This window comes from Prunus persica, chromosome G2 (assembly GCF_000346465.2).
Source record: "Prunus persica cultivar Lovell chromosome G2, Prunus_persica_NCBIv2, whole genome shotgun sequence".
NCBI lineage: Eukaryota > Viridiplantae > Streptophyta > Magnoliopsida > Rosales > Rosaceae > Prunus > Prunus persica.
Window position 1 is genome coordinate 5,714,389 of NC_034010.1, and position 22,627 is coordinate 5,737,015.

Consider the following 22,627-nt stretch of genomic DNA (forward strand, 5'->3'; position numbering starts at 1 on the left):
TTAGGGAGTCATATTATTTGTGGCTTGAGTGTGGTTAGAAAGGGTTATTGTGAGTGTGGCAATAAGCCTAATTACGAGTGAGTATGAGGAAAACACTTGACTGCTTGTAATTGTTTTATCTTCTTCTTCTATATAGTGAATCACTAGCATGCCTGATGCAAACATTCATTCCTTTAAGTTGGAAATTTTTATTTTTTTTCAACACACCCAACCTAGATGTTGTGATGGATGACATAAATCAGTTTAGGGGGTGGAGTAGGTGGCGGTGGTGGTTTTTTGAGAAGGAGAATTCATTCATAAAACCATAGACGTACAAAGAGCGATATGATACAGTGGCCTCGTTAAAAACTTTCCTATGACAAGAATCCCAGGGGAGGAAAGTGTACCACACATGTCATGGACTAACAGGATAGTCCAATTCAGATCATTTTGGACCATTACAATAAAAGAACAAGTCAAAAACAAAACCTAACACAAAGACCTCCGACGAGAACCGCAACTAGAGACCAACACAGTAGACCTACATGAAAGGACCGCAGAACATCCCAATTGTCAAAACAAGCCTTCTATGAGCAAAATCATAGTCCTTTGACACCTATACAAACTGTAAGTCATACCATAGCAGAAACTAGAAGAGAACACGGAGGACGAACATAGAAACAACAGTAAAAAGACCCATAAGAAGCACTCCACTTCAACTCAGAGCCTAACAAAGAAAACTTCATATGACCAAACATACTTCTTCGGTCGGCGCAGAGTAGAGAAGAGCACCACATCCCAACAACTACCACCAGCGTCGCTGTTGTGGCCGCCTTTAAAATAAAGACAAAACATCAGCCACCAGGTATCACAACTCTCCCAAGGAGAGACACAATCCAAAGTCACTACTGTTGCCGCCGCCGAGACAAAGACAACACCAGTCACCTGGAACACTACAAAAACAACCAAACAAAACAAACAGACAAATAGACCTAGATCCAAATAGATCTAGACTATTTGGGGAGGGGAATGGGAGGAGAAGAGGGGATAAGAGGAAAGAAAAATATGGGAGAAAAAGAAGGGGAGATGAGGAGAGGAAGGGGAAGATGGGCGAATGGGAGGAGGGGCAGTGGCCACCTCCCCCCCTTAGCTTCCTCGTGGTTGGTTGTTAGCAAGGAGAAAGGGGATCATAGTGCGACTAGGGTGGGGGTTGGTGACTATGGATTTGGGCTGGGTTTATTAATTATTATTATTTTGTGTTTTTGCTTAAATTGCCTCACATGCTTGGCACATGATATTTTTTAACGACATATTGGATGGAATAGAGGTGTCAAACAGATTGGGCCGCCCCGAGCACGGTTTGCTTAAGTAAGGCCCAACACGACATGACCCGTATCTTTAAACGGGTTAGAATGAGGTAATTAAGCCGAATAGGGCGGACCGGCTCGTTTAAAACTCATTTATTAAAGTATATTTATTTTAGACAAAAATAATAGATAATATTATTATATTTATATGTGAAATTCAAGTCTATTTCTTTTCTCTAATAGTATATATTAAAATTGAATGTTTGCTTTATATATAAAATAATAATTTTGTTTTTCAAGTTTCAATTTTTTAAAATCCAAACAATAATCTAGTCATTTTCTATTTAAATGTACTTGAAATACAGTTATTGGCCTCTTTTTCAACAACGATTTAAAATATATATATAATTATTGGCATCTTTTTTTAACAACTCTTGTTAGTACATACATAATTATAAAAAATATTTAAATGAAGTTGCAAAAAAAATTATTAAAAAAATATAATAAATAAGTCAAATTTGACTTGGGCCCATATAGGCTCGCCATGAGCACGGCTCGATCCCAACAAGCAATGATACATTCAGATGTATTTGTATTCTTGTATGTCTTGTTTGACAACATCCCTAAGCTCAACTTTCTAGTCAAGGTGCCATCTTATAAATTTTTTATTTTTATTTATAAATATATGTACGTAAAGATTCATAAATATCGTATGCATAGATAGTCATGCAAATTTTTTATTATTCTTTTTATACAAGCGATGGGGGGTATTTCTCATACACGCACAACTATGATGTTGTGGTTCGAACCCGAGACCTCTAGTCTGCAATTGCAAATCAAGGTCCGTTTCCACTGGACTACACCCCGTTGGCCGATAGTCATGCAATTTAAAATTAGCAATCTTGGTAACATATTACTTGGTAATTACGCATATCTGCATAGGTTGCATTAACATACAAAGTACCGATACAATACATGTAACAAAAAAAATTAAAAGTAGATTGACAAAAAATTTGACACTCATGGTAAGTGCATATACAGCAAACAAATCTACATTTGCTAGGAGAAACAAGAAACAGAAAACAAAAGAACAAAACAAAACATAGATGGAGAAACATGAAAGGAAATCTAAAGAAGCCAATATCATATTCATAGATGATGACTCCCTTCAATGGAGTGAGAACAGAAACCAGAAATGGCTTTAGGCCCAAAGCAACGTCACAACAAAAAATAAAACGAGGGCTAGTCCGAAGCAAATTCCAACAATTGCGGTGAAAGCCTGGAAATTGGAATGAAATGAGATTGATGCTTGTAATCAGAACATATAATAGAATTTTGAAAATTCATTGTCACCTTGCCCTGAGACTCAAAATGGAACTTGACACTGAACCATGACAGTCCCCTGTCTACCAAAGGAGCAAGAGCAAGGGCCCTGCATCAAATGGTCCTTGTTAACTCATATAAGAAACACAGGATCACATTCTAAACATTCATACATACTTGGCAGCAATAAAATCATCAAATGAAAAAAAATAATTAGATTTTATATATTTCTCTCACAAGATCAAAACTGCACTTCACAGCCAACGCTGACAAAAGAAGTTACCAACCTTTTTGGCGCCGGTTGCTGTGGGTGACACATATTAAAATTACTTTTAGGTTCTTTTCAAGTAACAGCCTATGCTTGAGAAATGAACCTTTAATGTGAGCTATTACTTTAATCACGCACATTAACAATCCAAACATAGGTGTTAACAACTGGATCCTTAAATTAACTCAACACATCCAGCCACAATAAATTATTAAGCATTTTTCAGGAGTTGGATAAAGAACCAGGGCTAATTATACTTGAAAAACCAGGAAAATCCCAACAAGCAAAAGTCTTGGCTACTCAAAAATCATGAAAACCATGACTATATTTTCATAAAACTAACAAATTTAAAAAATGAATTATTGGATATAGCAACTCACCCACCAGCTCGTACAAGCTTGGTGACCTGGCTTCCGGCCCACACCATGGCCATTATTTTGAGAAATCTGCAAATCACCAAGTGTTAATATCAATGCTAGATTTGAAGATATTGCATAACCTGGAAAGAAAAAAAAAATTCAGCGATATTCATATATGAACAATTACCTCTGAACAGCTGGGACGTAACCCATCCTCCCAGGTGCTGGAGCAACATAGAACCTAAAAGGAAAAGAAAACAGTTCAGAGTTGCAATTATTCCACTAAATTTACATGAGCAACTGCATAGGCAATATAATAATAAATGATAATAATACAATTTATGGAGCCTTATTAGTACATTGTAGCATCCAGTAGTAGCACTGAACACCCAATTTATTTTCTTCAAATGTGGACGTCAAATGAAAATACTTTGACTGCCACAAAGAAGCATGATGACGCTTAGAAAGCAAGGCCATAAAATCCCTAAGAGTTAATACTTCTAGACCATGAAATCCATATGCACAACAAACAAACCAAGACTATATATAATCCCTTATGAGTCAATAAGTACTGCGACAGAATCGCATTAGAATTTAAAAGAGCCAATGTAAAGAAGCTTTTCAGAATCAATGAATAAAAAACCAAGTCATAGAAACAGATGCTCAGGTAAGGCCAATAGAGTTCAGCAAAACTGCGAAATGGAGTGGTCCTTTACAGGGATATTAGTTGTAACTTGTAATACTATGATGTTTAATACAAGCCAGAAGATATTACCAATACAGCTAATGTGGAGATACTTCACTCACCATACCAAGAGAAATGTCGTAAGATAGTAAGCAGTATTCAGTAGTCCATATGACAATAATCCAGAAATCCCATATCTCCTTAACTTCTTCAAAATCCTGGCAAGTTAAACAAACAAGAAAAAGAGCATCACAAAGGCTCAACGAAGGTTGAAAAGTGAAAGAAGATGGCAAGGTTAACCAAATGTAAGGTAGAATTTTGAACTTATCAATGAACAGAAATTTGGTTTAAAAAATAAAGAGGAACATAACACAAATAAATAAATAAATAAAAGAAAAAAAACCACATAACAACCAAATGGTCCATTTTGACATTCAAACATCTAGAAGCAATTAAAGGTAGAGTTTAAAAAGAAAAAAATAAAGTAAAACTGACATAAACTTTCTATCTAGTGGGATGCTAGTTTTAGGTACTGTTGAGGTCCCTATGGAGTATTAATAACTTAATATTAACTTGAATCTTTAACAAAACTTCATACATGTCATGAGAAAAGTCTACAAAATGGCCACATCAACTCATTACATGAGATACATCTGAAACATATTGCTTAAAAAATCATGCTTGTAGACACTATATCTGTTGTGAATGCCCATTTAATATTGTATAACTCTAGATGGTACTGTAATACTTGCACATCATCTAATATCATCCCCTTCACCATCTAGTGGGAACTGGAAAGGTGCCTATTCAGTGCACTAAATTATGTTATCTCACACCAATCAGGAGAAATTTTGACATTATAATTACATGACTAGAATGACAAAGCAACGACTAGAATTCTTCATGTCAAAATAAATTTTTACACGCTACAAATCTTGATAAAAGAATAAAACAAAAAGGTGTACCTATCTCAGAAAAGGTTTCCTTTTACTTATATTTATTTATTTATTGTTTGCGTCAATCAACAGGTATAAACTACACAATGTGGGCACTATTTCACAAGCTCAAACCTGGGCTCTTGAAAATCCCTATCCGTATGGATGAAAATCATGAAATAGGTATCAATATAATCGCATGTCATTGTGACTGTCTTAAAAAAAGTCACCTCCTCAATTGAAGGATCTAGCTTTAGTATACCTAATTGCTTATGAGATTACCTTCACCATCATAGAGATATAGAGCAGACAAAAACCATTCCATAGGATGACTTCCTAAAAATTCACTCAGCTACAGATCTTATATTTAATCATCTAAGTGACTGACTAACCAGGTGACTAAGTCCCACTTCATAAATGTTACCTTTTGGATAGCCCTCAGCTGTGACTAATTTGCTAATAGGTCAGGTATTTAGAAAACAGAGTAAGATGAATATGAGTTCAAATACTAACTCACCTTCATTACATAACTAACAAAAATCAGTAGCCTTTAGTATTGACCAAAAACATTGTAAGGCAAGTAGAAAGTACTCATTGGATGTGACAGGTACTCCTTCACCACTATCACTATTTCCAATTGCCCCTAAAATAAATCGAAATTTGGGAAATCATTAGTTCCTACAAATGGATACAAGGAGAGAATAGGAAAAGCATCATAATATACATTTTTTCTTTTATGAAATGAAAAGATGAAATTTTATTTCACAAAAGAAGCTGTACAGCAACGTAGATAAGCAATCCACCGTGAATATATGAGAGAAAACAATAATTCATGCACATCTAGTTTAACAAACCAAAACATATTCATGACACTACAAGCTTTCCAGTCTAGAACAATGTCAGGAATAGAAGTGTTCCTAAAATCACAAGAAACGGATGCCCAAAGAGCTGCCCAATACTTAACCTTCCACCACACCTCCTCCACTTCCATCCCCCTAACATATTTGAAGATACGTTGGTTTCTTTCCGACCAAATAGCGAAATGATAGCCACCATCATACAGCCCCATATAACTTTAGCTTCTTTCCACCACCCAATACTTTAAATTTCTCTCCAAGCAAAGAAAAACAGTCTTTTGGCAACACCCAACCAACATTAATCTCATTAAATAAAGAAACACCATAATTTCCTGCTACATCAGCAAGATAATATATCTTCAAGATATCCTATAATCATCGATATGGTTAAGAATATTATATACCTTGAGATTTAGTGGAGAAGCTTTCAGCATCCGACAACCCATAACCCTGTCCACACATGAAAGAGAACACAGAGACACCTTTCTATCAGAATATTTTACTTCAACCTAAATTAAAGAGGAAAATATTTATGACGTAACAGCAATGCCACCATCCACCATGTTCAAGCCCCTACACATACACTCGCATGTATTATGCATTTTCATTGATTCCCAAACTAACATTGAAACTGTATGAAGTACATACTCTATAGTCATTTAGGCTCATAACATCACTGTACGCCCATATATATTTAATCAACAGTAAACCCAAGGGACTAACTCAGACATAAAAAGGTGACATTTTTCTGGGTTTTCCAGGTGAGTTGGACAGAGAAAAACTGCAAACAGTGACACATACTTCAATTTCTCTTATATTATAAAACGATGTTTGTCTTTCACTGAAGTATAAGCAAGTAGAAAGCACACTTCACCTAGTAATGGTAGTTTGACAACATTATTTACCCAAATTAAATAAACAAAAGTAAAGGAATCGCATCTGATGTACATCGTATCCAATCTTTTAGCTTAAAATGCCATTCACACATTAATTCTTATAAAGCAGTTCATGATTTTCATAGGTAACAACGTGAATAGAAAGAGAAATGTTTAATTTTGTAACTCTTGTCAGCATCAGTCCACCTTACATTAGCTACTCAGTTGATGATCCTCAATAACATTTATCGGAGCATTGTAAGTCATTGTTGTCTCGATAATGTATTTTTTCCCCTAAACATTCAATTAAAGTCACCTTCAGCAATTGAACTATCTCCAAAATGCATTAAATTTGTGTGGAATTCTAAATCCTCTCCTGCTCTAGTTTCATCCTTCTTCCTCCATACTTAATACATGCAAATTCAATAGACCTAGGTCAATCAATTTCAAAATCTTTCTCTACCCTAATTCATCCTCCCTTCCATACTTTATACATCCAAATGCAATAGTTTGGGTAATCCCAAAATTTAGTATTTTCTTCCAAATGCAATATAGGCGGGGTCCAATTTGACTCAAAATTAAAATGGTGAAGACACTACACAACGTTGAACAATAAAGTAAAGAACCCACATTGACATTGTCGTTGCCATTGACTAGGGAGAATCGCTGAAATTGGTTCTTCTGATTCAGCGAAACGTGGCTGAGCTTTGTCAATGAAACCCATGAGTTGCTCAAGTACGAGAACTCATAGCAGCCCTAAACACCACCAGGAAAGATAAGACTACTACAAGAGTAAGAAAAGAACTGAAATGAAATGGAAAAGAATTAATAAATAAAAAAGGCGATAATGGGAGGGTGCTTACCGGTTTATGCAGAAGGGGAATAGAAACAGCTGTGAGCGCCAGGGAACGGGGCATGATGGAGAGATTGAAGGAGGAGACACAGAGAGACTGTTGCACCCGCACAAGGTTTCGGGCGCGCGAACTCGCAAACTGGCTTTTATACACTACCACTCTACATTTACGTATTGTACATTTACCCCACATTTCGCTACATCTCAGCCATGCTAATGATCTAACCGCTTAAAAAGATGCCACGTCATCAAGATTTGGGTAATATATTGGGCCTTGGTCTAATCAGCTAGACCGAAGAAAATACTCCAAATTGAAATAGGCCCATGCGATCAGGTGCTTGCCTAGCACGTGAGTTGCAATAACGAAAAGTTAAATAATCTAGGAGTAAATTATTTTGGTCGAAACGAGCAACAGCCGAAAGCGAGGACACTTGCGACGGACGAAGAAGAAAGTAGACGGACAGAGAGAGAGAGAGAGTGCAAAAGTTGGCCTGAGATCTGAAGCTTAGGATCTACGGTAAGCTTTTGGTTCTTCTTCTTCCTCTGGGTTTGCGATGCTACCTGAGGTTCCTAATTGCAGGAATTTTCAATTTTGCGAAACTCCTTATTTATTTATTTATAATAAATTAAAACAAAATGAAAAAAAAAAAAAAAAATCTGATGCAAATTATTGTACCCTTGTTTCCAATTTTAGTCAGCCCTTGTCCTCAACGAGGTTTTTGAATGGAATGGAGTTGTCTCCAATTTCTGTTGAAATTCAGGGCATTGCTTTTGTGCCCTGAGGTATATTGCTCAAAAAAGCAATGGACTTTGGGTCAATTACGATTATGTGATTATCTTCATCCATTTTGTTTTTAAAAATTGTCGGTTTGATTTTGTTCAGGTCTGCATTGGCTTTTTTTGAAGTTCCTTTTCAGGGTTTTAGTTGGTTCAATCAGAGTTTAGTCTTATTTTTAGGTAATTTAGTTTTTCAATTAGGATTTTTATGAAGCCTGTGTAAATGGGTCAGTTACGCTTTGTCATCTATGATCTAAGTCTAACATATTGATTGTTCAAGTTTTGATTGAATGGATTGTATGTATATAAGCTGATGGTATCTTCTGTCGAAGGTATTGTGTGTTAAGAGAATTGGGACTTTGTGGAAAGGATTTTGGTTATTCCGGTTGTGACTTGTGAAAGGGAGGCCAACAAGGTCAAAGTCATGGGAATTGTAGGTGCTTGGTTCATCACGGGCATAACTGTGTGTGTCTGTTTGTGCATTATATTACAGGAAAGGTATTCAAATTCTGAACGATATCATCATCGAGCGCTTTGTCGAGTTTTGCTTGCATGCAAGAAAGAAATGGATCCCGGTCGCTATGGTCTTCAGCAAGGATGGGATAATAACAGCGTAATTGTGGTTTCCTCCTTAATAAATCACCTATATGGGATGAATCATGATAAATACAAGAATTTATTAGGGCCCAATCTGACTGTCCATTTTTTTGGGAGAAAAATGAGAGAAAGCCATGGGGCAATGAGGATATGGACTGACTGGATTTGCCTAACCTCATATCATCATTGATCTGTTGCTGACATTACCTTATTCTCTTGAATCCACAGGCTCTGGAGGGGTATGCTGCGGTCCATGAGCCAAACTTTCGGTGAGTGCTACTGACTGTTTCTTTTCATCTTCATTACGGTAATTTAGAACTCATAGGCAAAATTGGCTCCTTAAATTTGTATGAAGAGCAGATTGAGATTAACTTTTTAGTTCTACTGCCCAAATTTCATTAATGGTTGTATACCAATATCTGTCATTGGTACTGTCTGAATATTCCCTTTAATTTTGTCATCAATCTTTTTAATTGGGTGCATTGTGTTACATTATATCTTCTCCTTTTGTCCCATATTATAATTATTTTTTGGCAGGGTCGGTGGTTCATACGATGAAAGGAGGTTTATAGATGACAGATACTCAAGGGACGACGTCTATCCAAGAAATGCTTTTCACCGCGATGTTTTGGATAGGGATAACTATCCACCACCACCTCATGCTGTTGGTGTATGGCCACATTCAAGAAGAAGAAGTTATGAAGAAGAAATTCCCGTTGATAGGGATAGGAGACATGAGAAACAATACATTGATTCATATCATGAGATGGATAACTTTCGTGATCATGAGATGGATAACTTTCGTGATCATGAGATTGATACATTTCAGGAATTTGATAAATTTCGAGATAGCTATCGCAGTGTTGATAGCTATCGTGATCCTGGATTTGACAGGATTGCAAGGCTTGGTGGACGTGATCGTGATGATTATGCATATGATGATTTTGACTATAGGTCCCGTGCTACCCATCAAAACAGAGAGGAGAGTCGTGAAAGGGATTATGACTATGGCCGACACAGTTATGATTCTGATTATGACAGAGGTAGTAGGAGAGATAGCAATTGGAGGCGTCGTGGATCTCGTGAATCTCGTGAATCTCGTGACCGAGAGCGTGAGAAGAAATGTTTGAGTAGGGAAAGAGAACAGAGTCCACATAGAAGGCATGAGCGTTCTCGCTCCCGGTCCATTTCTCGCGGGCATGAGGATCGTCCTAGATCAAGGTCCCCTAGAGGTCGAAGCCATGGACGAAGTCATCGAGAGGACAGCTATGATGATGGACGGCATGAGAGAACTGATAGGCGAAGGGACCGTGATGAGAAACGCCAGAGAGAGCATTATTCTGTGGTATGTTTTGCATCTTTCTGTTCAACCTAATTGCCTATGTGTTTACTGTATGCAGGATGACTTACTGAGTATGATGTTCTTTTGTAGGCCCCATCTGCAACTATTGTTGTGAAGGGTCTTTCACAGAAGACGACTGAGGAAGATCTATACCAGATCCTTGTAATATGTCATCTGATGTTTTGTTATGAATACCACATTTCTACTTCTCTCTACTTTTTGATAACCTTGCAATTTGTATATCTTTCAGACTGAATGGGGACCCCTTAGACATGTCCGTGTGATCAAAGAACGTAATTCTGGCATCTCTCGTGGATTTGCTTTTATTGATTTTCCTTCTGTGGTATGTATTATTCTTTTCGTATAAATGTTTTGCATTTGATTTGAATAAAAATAATTCACAATGGAGTTTCTGTTTGTTTAATAGGGAGCAGCATGCGCTATGATGGACAAGATTGGGGATGATGGACTTGTGGTGGATGGCCGAAAGCTTTTTTTTGAGTACAGGTGTTTTTTTTGTTGGTCCTACTTTACTGGATGAAGTCTTAATATAACCATCACCGAAGTGTGGTAGCATTATTTTGTCATTGTGAAATACATATATATATCTATGTACATAGAGAGCTTCCATTCTTATTTGAGGGACACCCTTGTAGGGCTCACTCCACATTGTATTTCGCTAATCCTAATCGTGTATTTTATATATCCTGTCTTTCTTAACTGATGACAAAATAGATACAAGAAGTGAGTAGATATAAAACTTTTGGGTTGGAGAGGGATGATCATGTTCTTAGTTATTTGAACCCCACTGGGAAATGCCAGTTTGTTTTGTCGACTTTCTTCCTCCCCCTCTATCAACAAAAAAAGGAAGGCCAGCTTGCGTCTTATTCCCATGAATCGACATGAACTTTGATCAAAGCGAGGAAGAAAGTGATGAAGTGTCTTTTTTTAATTTTGAACTTTTAATTTTTTAATTTTTATTTTTTCTCGGGTGGTGGTAAGGGTAAAATTTAGTAAAGGTGACTGCATAGTTAACGTAAACAATAAAGGACATCTTGCATGATGTGCGGATACTTAATGCCTCAATAAATGAAGGATTTTCTTTCTGTGTCAGATGTATTCTCAGCTGTCAGATGATGCAAATGCTGAAAGTGTGGTTTTGTTTTTGTCCCTGGAATGGGACCCATATTATTTTTCCATGAGTGTACTTATTTCCATTTTGAACTGTGTTTTGTTGCAGTAGTAAGCCGACTGGGGGTGCAGGTGGATCTTTTGGTCAGGAGAATGCTGTGAAATCAGGCCATAATAACCGTAAAAGCATCACAGTGCCCTCTGATTGGATGTGCATTAGTTGTGAATATGTTAATTTTGCACGGCGGACATCCTGCTTTCAGGTGTGTATTTTTTTTTCCATTACAAGGTATTAATTTCTTTTTGTCTTGATATATTTTGACGAATTAACCCTCCATCATGTAATAGTAAAGTGCTAAATTCATACCAACAATGTTGCCTTTTCTGGGAAGAACAGCTGCACTTATGTGCTTGGAAATATTCCATTATATGACTTTAGGTGGTTTTGTTAAAGACCTTCTGTGCTTTTGTGGTAGAATTTCAACTCTGCTATGTTTAGATACAGTGCTTTGGGAACAAAATCTTTTGTGTCCAAGTAAATATGTAACTATGGTACAATAGAAAAGAAATTTTTATTGTTTTATTATTTTAGAAAACAAAATTTTCAACATGCATAACTGTGTAATGTATGTGGATTAGTTTATTTTTTCTTAAGAATAATTAATGTAAGTTGATTATCAAAAAAGGAAAAAAAAAAATTCATGTAGGTTAGTGAGTCTCTGTTTTCCTCCTTTGTTGCAGTGCAATAAGGCACGAACTGAGGATGCTCCGGCAGCAGATATTTCTTTATCCAATCAAATGACTTCAGCAAAGAAAGGATCTGAAGCTGGTTAGTCTACCTTGTTTCTTTTAGCTGGCGTAATTAACTATTAATTTTTATGAACTTAACTGAGTATATATGTCATTAGGTCCTACTCATGTTTTGGTTGTTCGCGGACTGGATGAAAATGCTGATGAGGAAATGCTGCGCTATGAATTTTCCAAACATGCCGCAATTAAGGTGCAAATGCTGAACAAATTGAATTCTTTTTATTTATTCATTTAGTGTCATCTTAAAGTTAAACAAGACAGATTTTTTTTTCTATCTAGCATGTGCATCAGAGATTTATTGATATTATTTTGCAGGATCTTCGTCTTGTTAGAGACAAATTTACTCATGTTTCAAGGGGATTTGCATTTGTACATTTCCATTCGGTATGCCAGCTTTTTTCCCCTCCCTTTTCAGTTATTCAGTTGGTTAAATGTTGTAATTTTATTGTCTTCCATTTTTTCTGGTATTCATTTGCGTGGCCTTAATGTTCTGATTCAAGAATTGAAGGACACTGAAGTTAACTGATGTTGGGGACGAGGAAACAATGTGAGCTGTTAAAATCACGGAACTTAAATATAAAAGAAAAATGTTACTTGTCTCCCAACTTATATTTACAGAACTTAATGTAAAAAATTTATCTTTAAAATGTACATGTTCAGAACTTATGAGTATAATTGTACAGATCTTATATGTGGTCATCATATGCTGAGTTTTTATTTGTAGGGTAATTGTATCACCTCTACTTTATAAGCTCCTTTCCAATAGGGAAATGATGTTTTGAACATTTTTATTTGCTGGTTGTATGAGGAAATGTGGTGTGACTAGATTTAAATTTGTATATTCCTGACCAAAAGATTGGGCAAAATGTTTCTGTGGGATGTATTAGGTAGTTGGCAGCTCACTTTGATGGGGTCTCCCAATGCTGAACTATATTTTAATAGAGCTCCTTTAACTAACCACATAAGTTTAAATGAAGGTGCTATAAATGTTATGCCATATGAACTTCTATAACCTGATCAATGAAAATGATTTTCTAGATGTGTGATATGATCATGGCTTGCATCCAGATGTCTGATATGGTTTTCTATACTTACGATTACACACAATCAAGGGCATAAACAAAACCCATCTAATTCAAACTGTTATTGTACATATTCAGAAGTGTGATATGTTGATGTCTTTCGTCTAAAAAACTGCATCCCTCTCTACCCAATTCTTTTGATCTGAGATTTAACATGTTTGCATGTGGTTGTCCGAAAAAGAAACCTGTCTGCATGTGCACCTCTTGTTTTGAGTCTTAAAAGTTTTTTGCATTTGTAGTGGGGTAAGTTGGAGTTGTAATACACCTTTTGTTTAAATCATGTAAAGAATGAGGAAAAAAAAGAAGAATTTTTATGTCCTCAAAATTTCCCTGGCAGGTTATTTCTCCTCTTCATTATTCTATTTTTTTTTTTTTAATCAATTGGCTTTTAGTCTCAAAGGCTGTGTGGGTGCATGTATTGTGTGGTCTTTCTGCTAATGTTGATTAACTTTATCGTGCTTGGTTAAAATTGTGTAAATGGTACACCTTATTACAATTTTTTGCTCTCTAGTATCCCAGAAGTAGAAGTATAATAACTTCCTTAAAGATGCCTTAGTCGTAAAAGCTTGATTTATTTATTATTATATTTTAATTACGCTTTGGTTGCAAGTCTTTTGTGTTTCAGGGCGACAGAGTTACAAGACTGTACTTATTATTATTATTTTTTTGAATAGAAACATTTTTATTCAAATTTGTAAGGATCAAAACAAGGGCATTTAGAACGCAGATAAAAAGAAAAAACACTAGCCGGTGAAACAGACACAAGGCCACTCAACACATAACTAAACAACCAAACATAAAACAACCCCTTAAGATACTACGGCCAGCAGATTGCGCATAATTGTAGGATAGGGTACATCCTTAAAAGCAAGGGAAGTTGATGCCCAAAGGGCAGCCCAAAACTTCACTCTATCCCATTACTCTGCCACTCCCACTCCCTTATAATCCTCAAAGATTCTCCTGTTACGTTCCAGCCATAGGTTCCAAACCACTGCCTGCATCAGACTACCCCAGAGAATTTTGGCTTTCTTTCTACAAGACTGTACTTATGAGTTATTAAGTACAGTCTAGGAACTTGGTCACCCCCCTGATGGACGTGTTCTTCGTTTCTGTCTGTCTTCCAATGTGAGATGTGAAGAAACAAAGAAATCAGCGCAGTTTTTTGTTTTAAGCTGCAACCCTATGATTTTCAGGTGGGAGATGCTACAAAAGCTCTTGAAGCAACAAATGGAACAACACTTGAGAGGAATGGGCAAATTTTGAGAGTAGCATATGCAAAGAGCATTCTTGGTCCAGGATCTTCACAGTCAAGCAGCTTGGCAGCTGCGGCAATTGAGGCAGCCACCTTTGCGCAACAGGTTTCTCTTAAAATAATTTTATACGTTTTTTACATCTGTTTTGTTGACTTATATGATACTTCTTATATATATAAACTTTATATTAATTGTAAGCACTTGAACAACAAATATAATATTTTTAGATCACATGATTATTAGAATAATTTTTGAAGAATAATGGAAAGCAGACGTTCATGAGAGTGAAAAATGTTTTGGTTCACCACATAGATGGAAGACATTACATGTCTAGAAAGATTTCCATAACTTTAAGATGAGTAATTAAATACTCAAATACTCAAATATTTAGATATATCTGCTGTACATGGCTGCCATTTAATTAGTTGTTGTGTGGTCAGAATTTGTGTTAAAATATTATCTCATGATTAATGGAGATTCCCAGGGCCAGAGTATACTTATTTGACAATGTGGAAAAGTTGATTCTTGATTTTTTTATTACTACTTATAAAAAAGCTGATGAATAATTTATCAACAATAATAATACCACCCATACAAGGAATATATTCTAAGAGGGCTAAATTATTAGGAAGCATTAAATTCTGAGGAACTTTGTAATTTTAATTGTAATAAAAGGTAGCTGATTAAGTTTTTGTTATACATTCAAATTACTAGTTTGAGTCTTCGTAGATGAAAAATCATAAATTTTGTTAATTATACACAATCAGTTCACATCAATCTTTTCAGGCTAAAAGAATACTCAGTCCGACAATGAACTGGTTTTATGGGGTTGAATGGGTACTAAACCAACTCAGTTAAAATTAAAATAGAAAGCGAAGCTGCCTTGGTCAGTTGACCACCCTCTGCGGAAAATGCCCACCACAATAGAGGACTATGTATGAAAAAGACCTACTAGGGTGAGTAGCAGATATTTAAGCTTTTGGATTGACTAGTTTCCAAGAAAACAGAAGATAGACCATAATGATTCTTTAAAAATTTCATATTAAGTCACGACCTTGTAACCCGAGAAAAGAGAAGAGAACCATTATGCTCAATTCTTTCCGTTAGTTTGAGTTAGAGGAATTGGAAGAGGAGAAATTTATGATGTTTGGAACTGTTTTGCTGGTATTTTGTTATGTTACATTATGATATAATGGATATGCAGGGGCAATGAACAGCTTATGTGAACTAGGACAGGTTAGGTTAACTTGCCTGTGTGAGTTAGACAGGTTTGATAAACTTGTTTAGTATAATTGTATAGTGGGCTTAGGGCTGCACACAAGTACTCTCAGACATTCCGCAGATCAGATTTGGTCTCATTTTTTACTCAATAACGCAATCCCTTATTGCATCCCTTCTTGGGAAAAGATTAGTCTGTTGAAATTCAAGGTATGATGGTTGTTACTGTAGCAGGGTAACCACCCCAACTGTGTGTTGCTTTGATTATAGCTACTTTCTTTTTCTTGTTGGAGAAAAAAAAAAATCTAAAAAGAGGAGACCAGTCGCCTCTGTTTGTCTATACAACCCGTTTATTCAACAGTCTGTTGTTTTTGCTTTCTTGCATATGTCACTGTGTATTTTACTGAATCTTAGGCTCTCTTTTTTCGTATTGGTTTATTTTTTTAATTTTTTTTGTATAGTATGATTCTGTTGGTTGGGCACCAAAGGAATATAATCCAGATGACAATCAATCCACTGGGGGGGAGCAAAATGGCGGGGAGATGGCAGTACAACAAGATGGTTTGGCTCCACAATCTGGTTTTGTGTGGGATGAGGCATCTGGTTATTACTATGATGCTGCTTCTGGGTTCTACTATGATCCAAATACAGGTTCTTTTTTTAATCAATAAATACAGGTTCTTCTATTTGTATTTCATTTTCCCCCTTGTTCCATTGCATCGTACAAAGATGGTTATGAACCAACCCTTTATGATTTTTTTATTTTCTTACTTTTAAATCTTTTTGGTGGATTCACGGGACGAAAAGGTTCCGACCAAATTACATATAACATATCAAATTACTGAATTTTGATATCATTTCTGAATGCTGCAAGTTGTAGATTCTAATTTCAAACTATTTCTTGGCTGTCATATTGGATGAAGTACAAAGTTCTTTCTCCAGTATTTTGGGTTGGAGGTGATGAGGGTGGGAGAGGTATTCATGTTCTGGAAGTTGAATAGAAGGCAGGGGATGGGCACAGGTTTGGTTTGCTTGGGTTAAAGCCCAACACCAATCCAACCCTAGATGCTGGTGTAGACATAAATAACAATTTGATATTGACCAATGGACTATTGAAACCAAGGAAACCCAGCCCAAAAAAAATAGGTTAAGTAGGCTTGTGTTTGTGGTATGTGTTTGTTGACAAATGCTATAAGAAGATACCAAGGCTCAAATGTTAAACAAGACTCCATTGAGAGCCCATGTTGACGGATATAGTCTGAAGGGAATCCTATAACCAGTAGTAGACAAGAAACTCTCCTATATGAATAAAAAGATGCAAATTGTTTGAATTCAGACAGGTTAGTCGGGTTGGGGGTGATTCTGTCAGACTCCTGATCTGTTTGCCTGAATATGTTTGGTGTATTTCCCTGTTATGTTCAAACTGGAGTATCTGTTGGTCCTTCAAGGCAGTGGGTCAGTCACTTTAAAGGCAGTGGGCCAGTCAATTTCAAACTGGACTAATTTTCTGCTGTATCACATAGAGCCTTTTCCTTTTCTCCCAATAATGCTATTGCTTATAAAACTAAATTCAGGGACCAGGGAGCTCTAATAGTCATCTAATGTTTAAGTAGCTTAATATTGTGTGCTGTCATAGATGTTGTAATTGGATGAACTTATTCAATGAGTAGGTTTTAATTTGCCACTCTGTTCCTTGCCTTCACACACACACATACACTCTCTCTCTCTCTCTCTCTCTCTCTCTCTCTCTCTCTCACGCACACTCATGCGAGCACAATTTTCTAATCCATGGTTTATACTTATGTACATTTTTCAATGTAGGTCTTTACTATGATGGGAACAACGGGATTTGGTATTCATATGACCAGCAAACTCTGCAATACATTCCTTGCACTGATCAGAATGATAACAAAACTTCTGTTAATCAATCTGAGCTTTCCAAGGCATCAGATGCTTCAAGTAATAAAAAGGTAGTAATCTCTGCACCAGCTACAACCTCAACACCATTTGAGAAAGCTGCATCATTACCAGATGCCGTCCAGGCAGCTGCAGAGAAAAAAGAGAAGGAAAAGGCAAAAGAGATCAAATTGGCTTCAAAGAGCAGTATTTTGGCTAACAAGAAGAAAATGAGTAATGTGTTGACGATGTGGAAGCAGAGGAGTCACGAAGGCCAAGCAACCCGTGTAGCTCTGGATGAGAATCAGCCAAGCATATCAGCTGATGATAGACCAGTTTCTTCTGTGCAGTCTACAAAGAGTAAGTTTAAAATTGACGTGACAACCACAAAGGAGAATACTACACCCAGTTCGAGGGTTAGTACAACTGTTTCTGCTGCAGAGACTGCTGGTTTGGAGTCTCCAGTCATGCCAAGGCCTGTGAGCAACAGCATAGGGGGCACACTGATGGGAGTCATAAGGGGCTCTGGAAGAGGTGTGGTGAAATCAGATACCTCGTTTTCAGGATCATCTGGCGGAGTTTCCATTCCTTCAACTTCTGCTGCATGCATGGTATCTGCATCAACAATGGCAGATATCCCCACGGTTTTGACTCCCTTCAGAACAGATGCATCTGCATTGGGTTCTTATACACCACCTGTGGCTGCTGGGAGTGGAAAGAGAAGATTTTCTGAACTGCCAGTAGCACCTGCTTCTGCTCCTAAAGAGCCTCATACTGCATATAGGGATCGTGCAGCCGAGAGAAGGAGCTTGTATGGTTCTTCATTGTCGTTTGGAGATGATTCGTCAGATCTTGGTTTTGGGGAGTCAAGTAAGCTTTCTTAAGAATATGTTTCCGATCGGCTTGCCCCTTTTTTCTTTCTTACAAGCTCAATCTATAAATGTGCCTCAACCTAGTTCCAGTTATTAAAACCATCTATCATGCTACCTATCATACTGGTCTGCATAATTGATTGGAACATGTCAGCTAAATTTAGTTCTTCAGTACCCAAACAGGTTGTCCAAGTTGGATGAGTCATTTTTCTATTTCACAATATTTGAATTGATTTGTAAAATATCCTGTGGTTACTATTTTCTACTGTCAAGATCGAGATTCTGCATCAAGGAAGGGTTCTTTTGATTCAATGCCCTTTCCCCCTGGTGTCGGTGGAGGACGTGCGGTTGGAGATGCGAACATTGACAGTTACGAGGTGATTACAGCTGAAAAAGCAATTGATGAGAGCAATGTGGGCAACAAGATGCTTCGCAACATGGGCTGGCACGAAGGCTTGGTATCATATCCTTCTTTTGCACTTGAAGATTATTCTAAATTTTTAGCTTACCTCACTAACTTTACCTCACGAAATAAATCCCAAATCTCCCAATTGCTGAAGGTGGAGTTTAATTCTTGTACGATAATAAGAAATCTTACCAGTTGAACAAGCCAGCACCTCAAATTATATTAACTATGCATTTGCTTGAATGTTTTAAGAAATCCCCCTTGTTTCTCTGATGAAATGATTCCGCAGTTCCCTATTTTTTTTTCTATAGATCAAAAAGTGGACTTGGTAGATGTTATTTTCTTATTTTCTAACCATATATATTTTGTGGAATGTGTCTTTTTCTCCTTTTGCTATTCATCTGATCACAGGGTTTGGGAAGAGATGGAAGTGGAATGGTAGAACCAGTGCAGGCTCAGTCGGTGGAAAGGAGAGCAGGACTTGGGAGTCAACAGAAGAAGCTAGATCCTACTCTGGAGGTGCAGGCTGGAGATAGTTACAAAACACTCATTCACAAGAAGGCACTGGCCAGGTTCCGGGAGATGTCGTAAGACAATATAAGGGAACCGTTATTTTGATTTATATTTTCCTTGGAAGTAGATATAGATCAGATATCAAGCAATGGAAGCAGATGTGGAGCAAGTGGCCAATGTCGTCTATTATTGTTTATGCTTCCCTTTTTCAAAGGTCTCTTGGGGACCTTGTAAAAAATTGCGCTCTAGCACTTCATAGTGTTACATTTTTTTGTGTGAAGGATAAAACTGTACCTTTCGTCTTTCAAGTGTACATCAGTTTAGCGAATGAAAAAGAATTACTTTTAAAGAAAAACAAATACTTCGATTTACATTTTTACATAATTACTTACCAGGATACTTGCGATAAAAGAAACCAAATCCAAATCTAAACATAGAATGTGTCAAAACATCTTATCATCTCAAGTTTGTTTTAATCGTAATGGCAGGTGAACTACAAGTTCATTTGTTGAATTGGGATTCCAGTTCAGAATCCTTTTGCCTCAAGGACTCCCCAAAAGGGACTTTTACACAAGTTCATTTGTTGAATTGGGATTCTAGTTCAGAATCCTTTTGCCTCAAGGACTCCCAAAAAGGAAAGATTTTGTTCTTTCAAAAAGTTCCTCTTGTTTGTACTAAAATTTGCTTTTTTACTCATGTTTTGCCAGAAAAAGATTTTAAGGAAAGCGTTTTTGACCAGATAAAAAAAAAAGATTTTAAGGAAGCACATTGTTAAACGCCAATTCTTGTACAACTTGTGGCCAGTATTTGGCAAATACCCATTCTCTATAGAGCATGGAACCCAGGTGCTTATGGACGGCGTTTTCATCAAATCAGCTCATGAATGTCAATCAGATTCTATGGGTTCGAACAACAAATTTCGTTGCTGAGATAAAGTTGGCTCCTTTATGAAAGTTGTTCCAATGGAAGTCTAGTATAACATATGCAACTTTGGGATCACTGTGACCGTTGTAGCCCTTTCGGACTGTCACGCACTATAACATGTTTAGAGAAGGAGTTAGTTGGCTGCGAACCAACCATAGTTAATGAAGAAATATGGGTGATAAAGAAAATATTAAAATAAGGAAAGATTCTTTGACAAACTATGTTGATGTTCACATGTAAAGGAAGAAAACAATTAAATATTGTTTGTGAGAGCAAACAGAGAAAGAATAAGGAAAGAAAGAAGGAAGGAGAGCGGCAATAGGAACCAAGTCTTAGGCATCTCTGCCATGGCCAAATGTTGCCCTCAAAACATGCAAAACCTACCTTCGGCCATGAATTAAAAAAAAAATTTGCCAAATTTTGAGGGCCACATTCAGTTATTTAATTCCACTCCTGGGCCATTTGTAGTCCAGTTAGACCATTTTCAGCAGCTAAGGCTGGACTCGGGCTGGGGTTGGTTTGGGCAAAAAAGTGGTTTCCAGCAACAAAATCCAGTCTGGGCAAATGGTGGGACCTAGCAGACTGGGCTGGCCCAAGGGCAAGGCTGGCTCGAGTGCTGGCCCGAGGGCAAGGCTGATGTCAGCGTGCTGATGTCACGTCGACGTCAGCCCTACGTCCAAATTTTTTTAAATCGTCCACGTGGCAAGCTAGGCTCTCCGATCATATTTTTTCCAGCAATCCAACGGTAGCCAATGTTTGTGCAATAAAAAAATGAAAAAAAATGGATAAAAATTTAAAAAAATACCAAAAAAATTACTGATTTTTTTTTCTCTATACCTTATTTCCATTTTCAACATTTAAGTAAATGATAAATGTAAATAAGGAAGTACCCCCTATTTGGATTCAAATAAAAATACTAGAAAATCAAATTCCCATCAAATCAAAATATGAAAAATCGATTTTAGTGCAAAATACGATTTAGGCTAAAAATGATGGCTCATTAAGTCAATATATACTTCATATTAAAATTTCATAAAATCAAGTTTTCTTATTTGATGTGTAAGGAATAAAAGCCGCCAAAAATTATCTTGAGAAAATGATTATTCCGAAAAATCATTTTTCATACTTAGTCAATATTGCACCTCTGCTACAAAAATTCTGGGTTCGCCAATGTCTATAAATACCAACCAATACTCTTCACTTTTAACACCAAATCCTCATACTTTTTTTTTTTCCTATAAATACCAACCAATACAACTAATAAAATAAAATCTTATTCGAAAATATTATCCAATATGAATAGTATTGACACGTAGAAACCAAAAAATCTTATCCGAAAATATTATCCAAATTAATTGTTGAAGTAAAAAAAGTTGTGAAAAAAACAAAAAAATGAATAGTATTTGCATGGCAAGCCTAAACTGCTGGAAACACACTTTGCTGAGGGGGGCTAGGGTAGCCACTATTCACGTGAATAGTAGCTGCCCTAGGGCTCCCCCTGCCATGGCAAGGGGCTAATTGGTGGAAATGCTCTTATAGCTCAGGTTAAATTTTTTTGTGGGCCCATCGCATGTGATGTCCAAAGAAGGGAAAGTATCATGTGTGGGTGTGAGCACAGAACCTCTCGTGCAACTGTAAATTCAAAGGCTGATATTAAAAACCCGCTAACATCAGCTAGCCCTTACCTCTTTTTTTAACCTTCCAAATATTTTTAAATTTGTATTTTTTTAATATATAAAAAAAATACTTTTTATCACAAATGGTCTCTGAGGTTTGCGAAATTATCACCTTTGGTCCTTTATGTTTTTTTCTGACATTATTGGTCCCTTATGTTACACCTCACACATCAATTTAGTCCCGCCGTCACGTTCAGTCAAAATTTTCTGTTAGATTGCTGACGTGGATTAAACAATGTTTTAAATATTTTGAGTTTTATCATAAATGGTCCTTGAGGTTTATAAAATTATCAGCTTTGGTACTTTATTTATTTTTTTGTTGTTGACATTATTGGTCCTTATGTTACACCTCACACATCAATTTAATCCCATCATGAGATTTCGTTAAATATTTTTGTTAAATTGCTAACATGACACAAATGTATTGAATTACTAAACCCTAAAATTAACTGAGTAAATTCTATTACCTAACTATTTACTGAATTACTAATTTACCCTAAAATAAAATGACAAAAAATATATATTAAATTTTAAAACAAATATAATTTTAATAAGTACACTTTACTCACATATTCAACCCTAATCAAATCAATCCCTCGGATCAATTAGTAATTCATTGGGCAAGAACATAATAAAGTTAAATCTATCTCAAGGACAACAAAATAACGGCCTACAGAATTGACAACTTT

At 36.5% G+C, this 22,627-nt stretch overlaps 2 protein-coding genes across 5 annotated transcripts; one reads left to right on the plus strand and one right to left on the minus strand.

Annotated features, from left to right (window-relative positions):
• On the minus strand, positions 2,189-7,580 carry LOC18786933. Of its 3 annotated transcripts, none has more exons than XM_020556372.1 (9): positions 7,452-7,580; positions 7,219-7,344; positions 6,118-6,163; positions 5,448-5,499; positions 4,049-4,139; positions 3,424-3,477; positions 3,262-3,323; positions 2,640-2,718; positions 2,189-2,565 (listed from the first exon to the last, which is right to left on the minus strand). In XM_020556372.1, exons 1-9 carry the CDS (start codon positions 7,503-7,505, stop codon positions 2,488-2,490), a joined length of 642 nt encoding a protein of 213 aa, XP_020411961.1. In that variant the 5' UTR covers positions 7,506-7,580; the 3' UTR covers positions 2,189-2,487. The 3 variants fall into 3 exon arrangements, with proteins under 3 accessions (XP_020411961.1, XP_020411962.1, XP_020411960.1); XM_020556373.1 differs by having other exon boundaries at positions 3,258-3,323; XM_020556371.1 differs by having other exon boundaries at positions 3,258-3,323; positions 4,044-4,139; positions 7,452-7,578.
• LOC18785207 (SUPPRESSOR OF ABI3-5) lies at positions 7,740-19,709 on the plus strand. Of its 2 annotated transcripts, none has more exons than XM_020556844.1 (16): positions 7,740-7,958; positions 8,712-8,831; positions 9,044-9,084; positions 9,353-10,160; positions 10,248-10,319; positions 10,408-10,500; positions 10,585-10,664; positions 11,398-11,551; positions 12,030-12,117; positions 12,197-12,288; positions 12,414-12,482; positions 14,374-14,538; positions 16,113-16,302; positions 17,473-18,417; positions 18,693-18,877; positions 19,237-19,709. In XM_020556844.1, exons 2-16 carry the CDS (start codon positions 8,784-8,786, stop codon positions 19,414-19,416), a joined length of 3,210 nt encoding a protein of 1,069 aa, XP_020412433.1. In that variant the 5' UTR covers positions 7,740-7,958; positions 8,712-8,783; the 3' UTR covers positions 19,417-19,709. The 2 variants fall into 2 exon arrangements, with proteins under 2 accessions (XP_020412433.1, XP_007220083.2); XM_007220021.2 differs by having other exon boundaries at positions 7,826-7,958; positions 11,401-11,551; positions 19,237-19,485.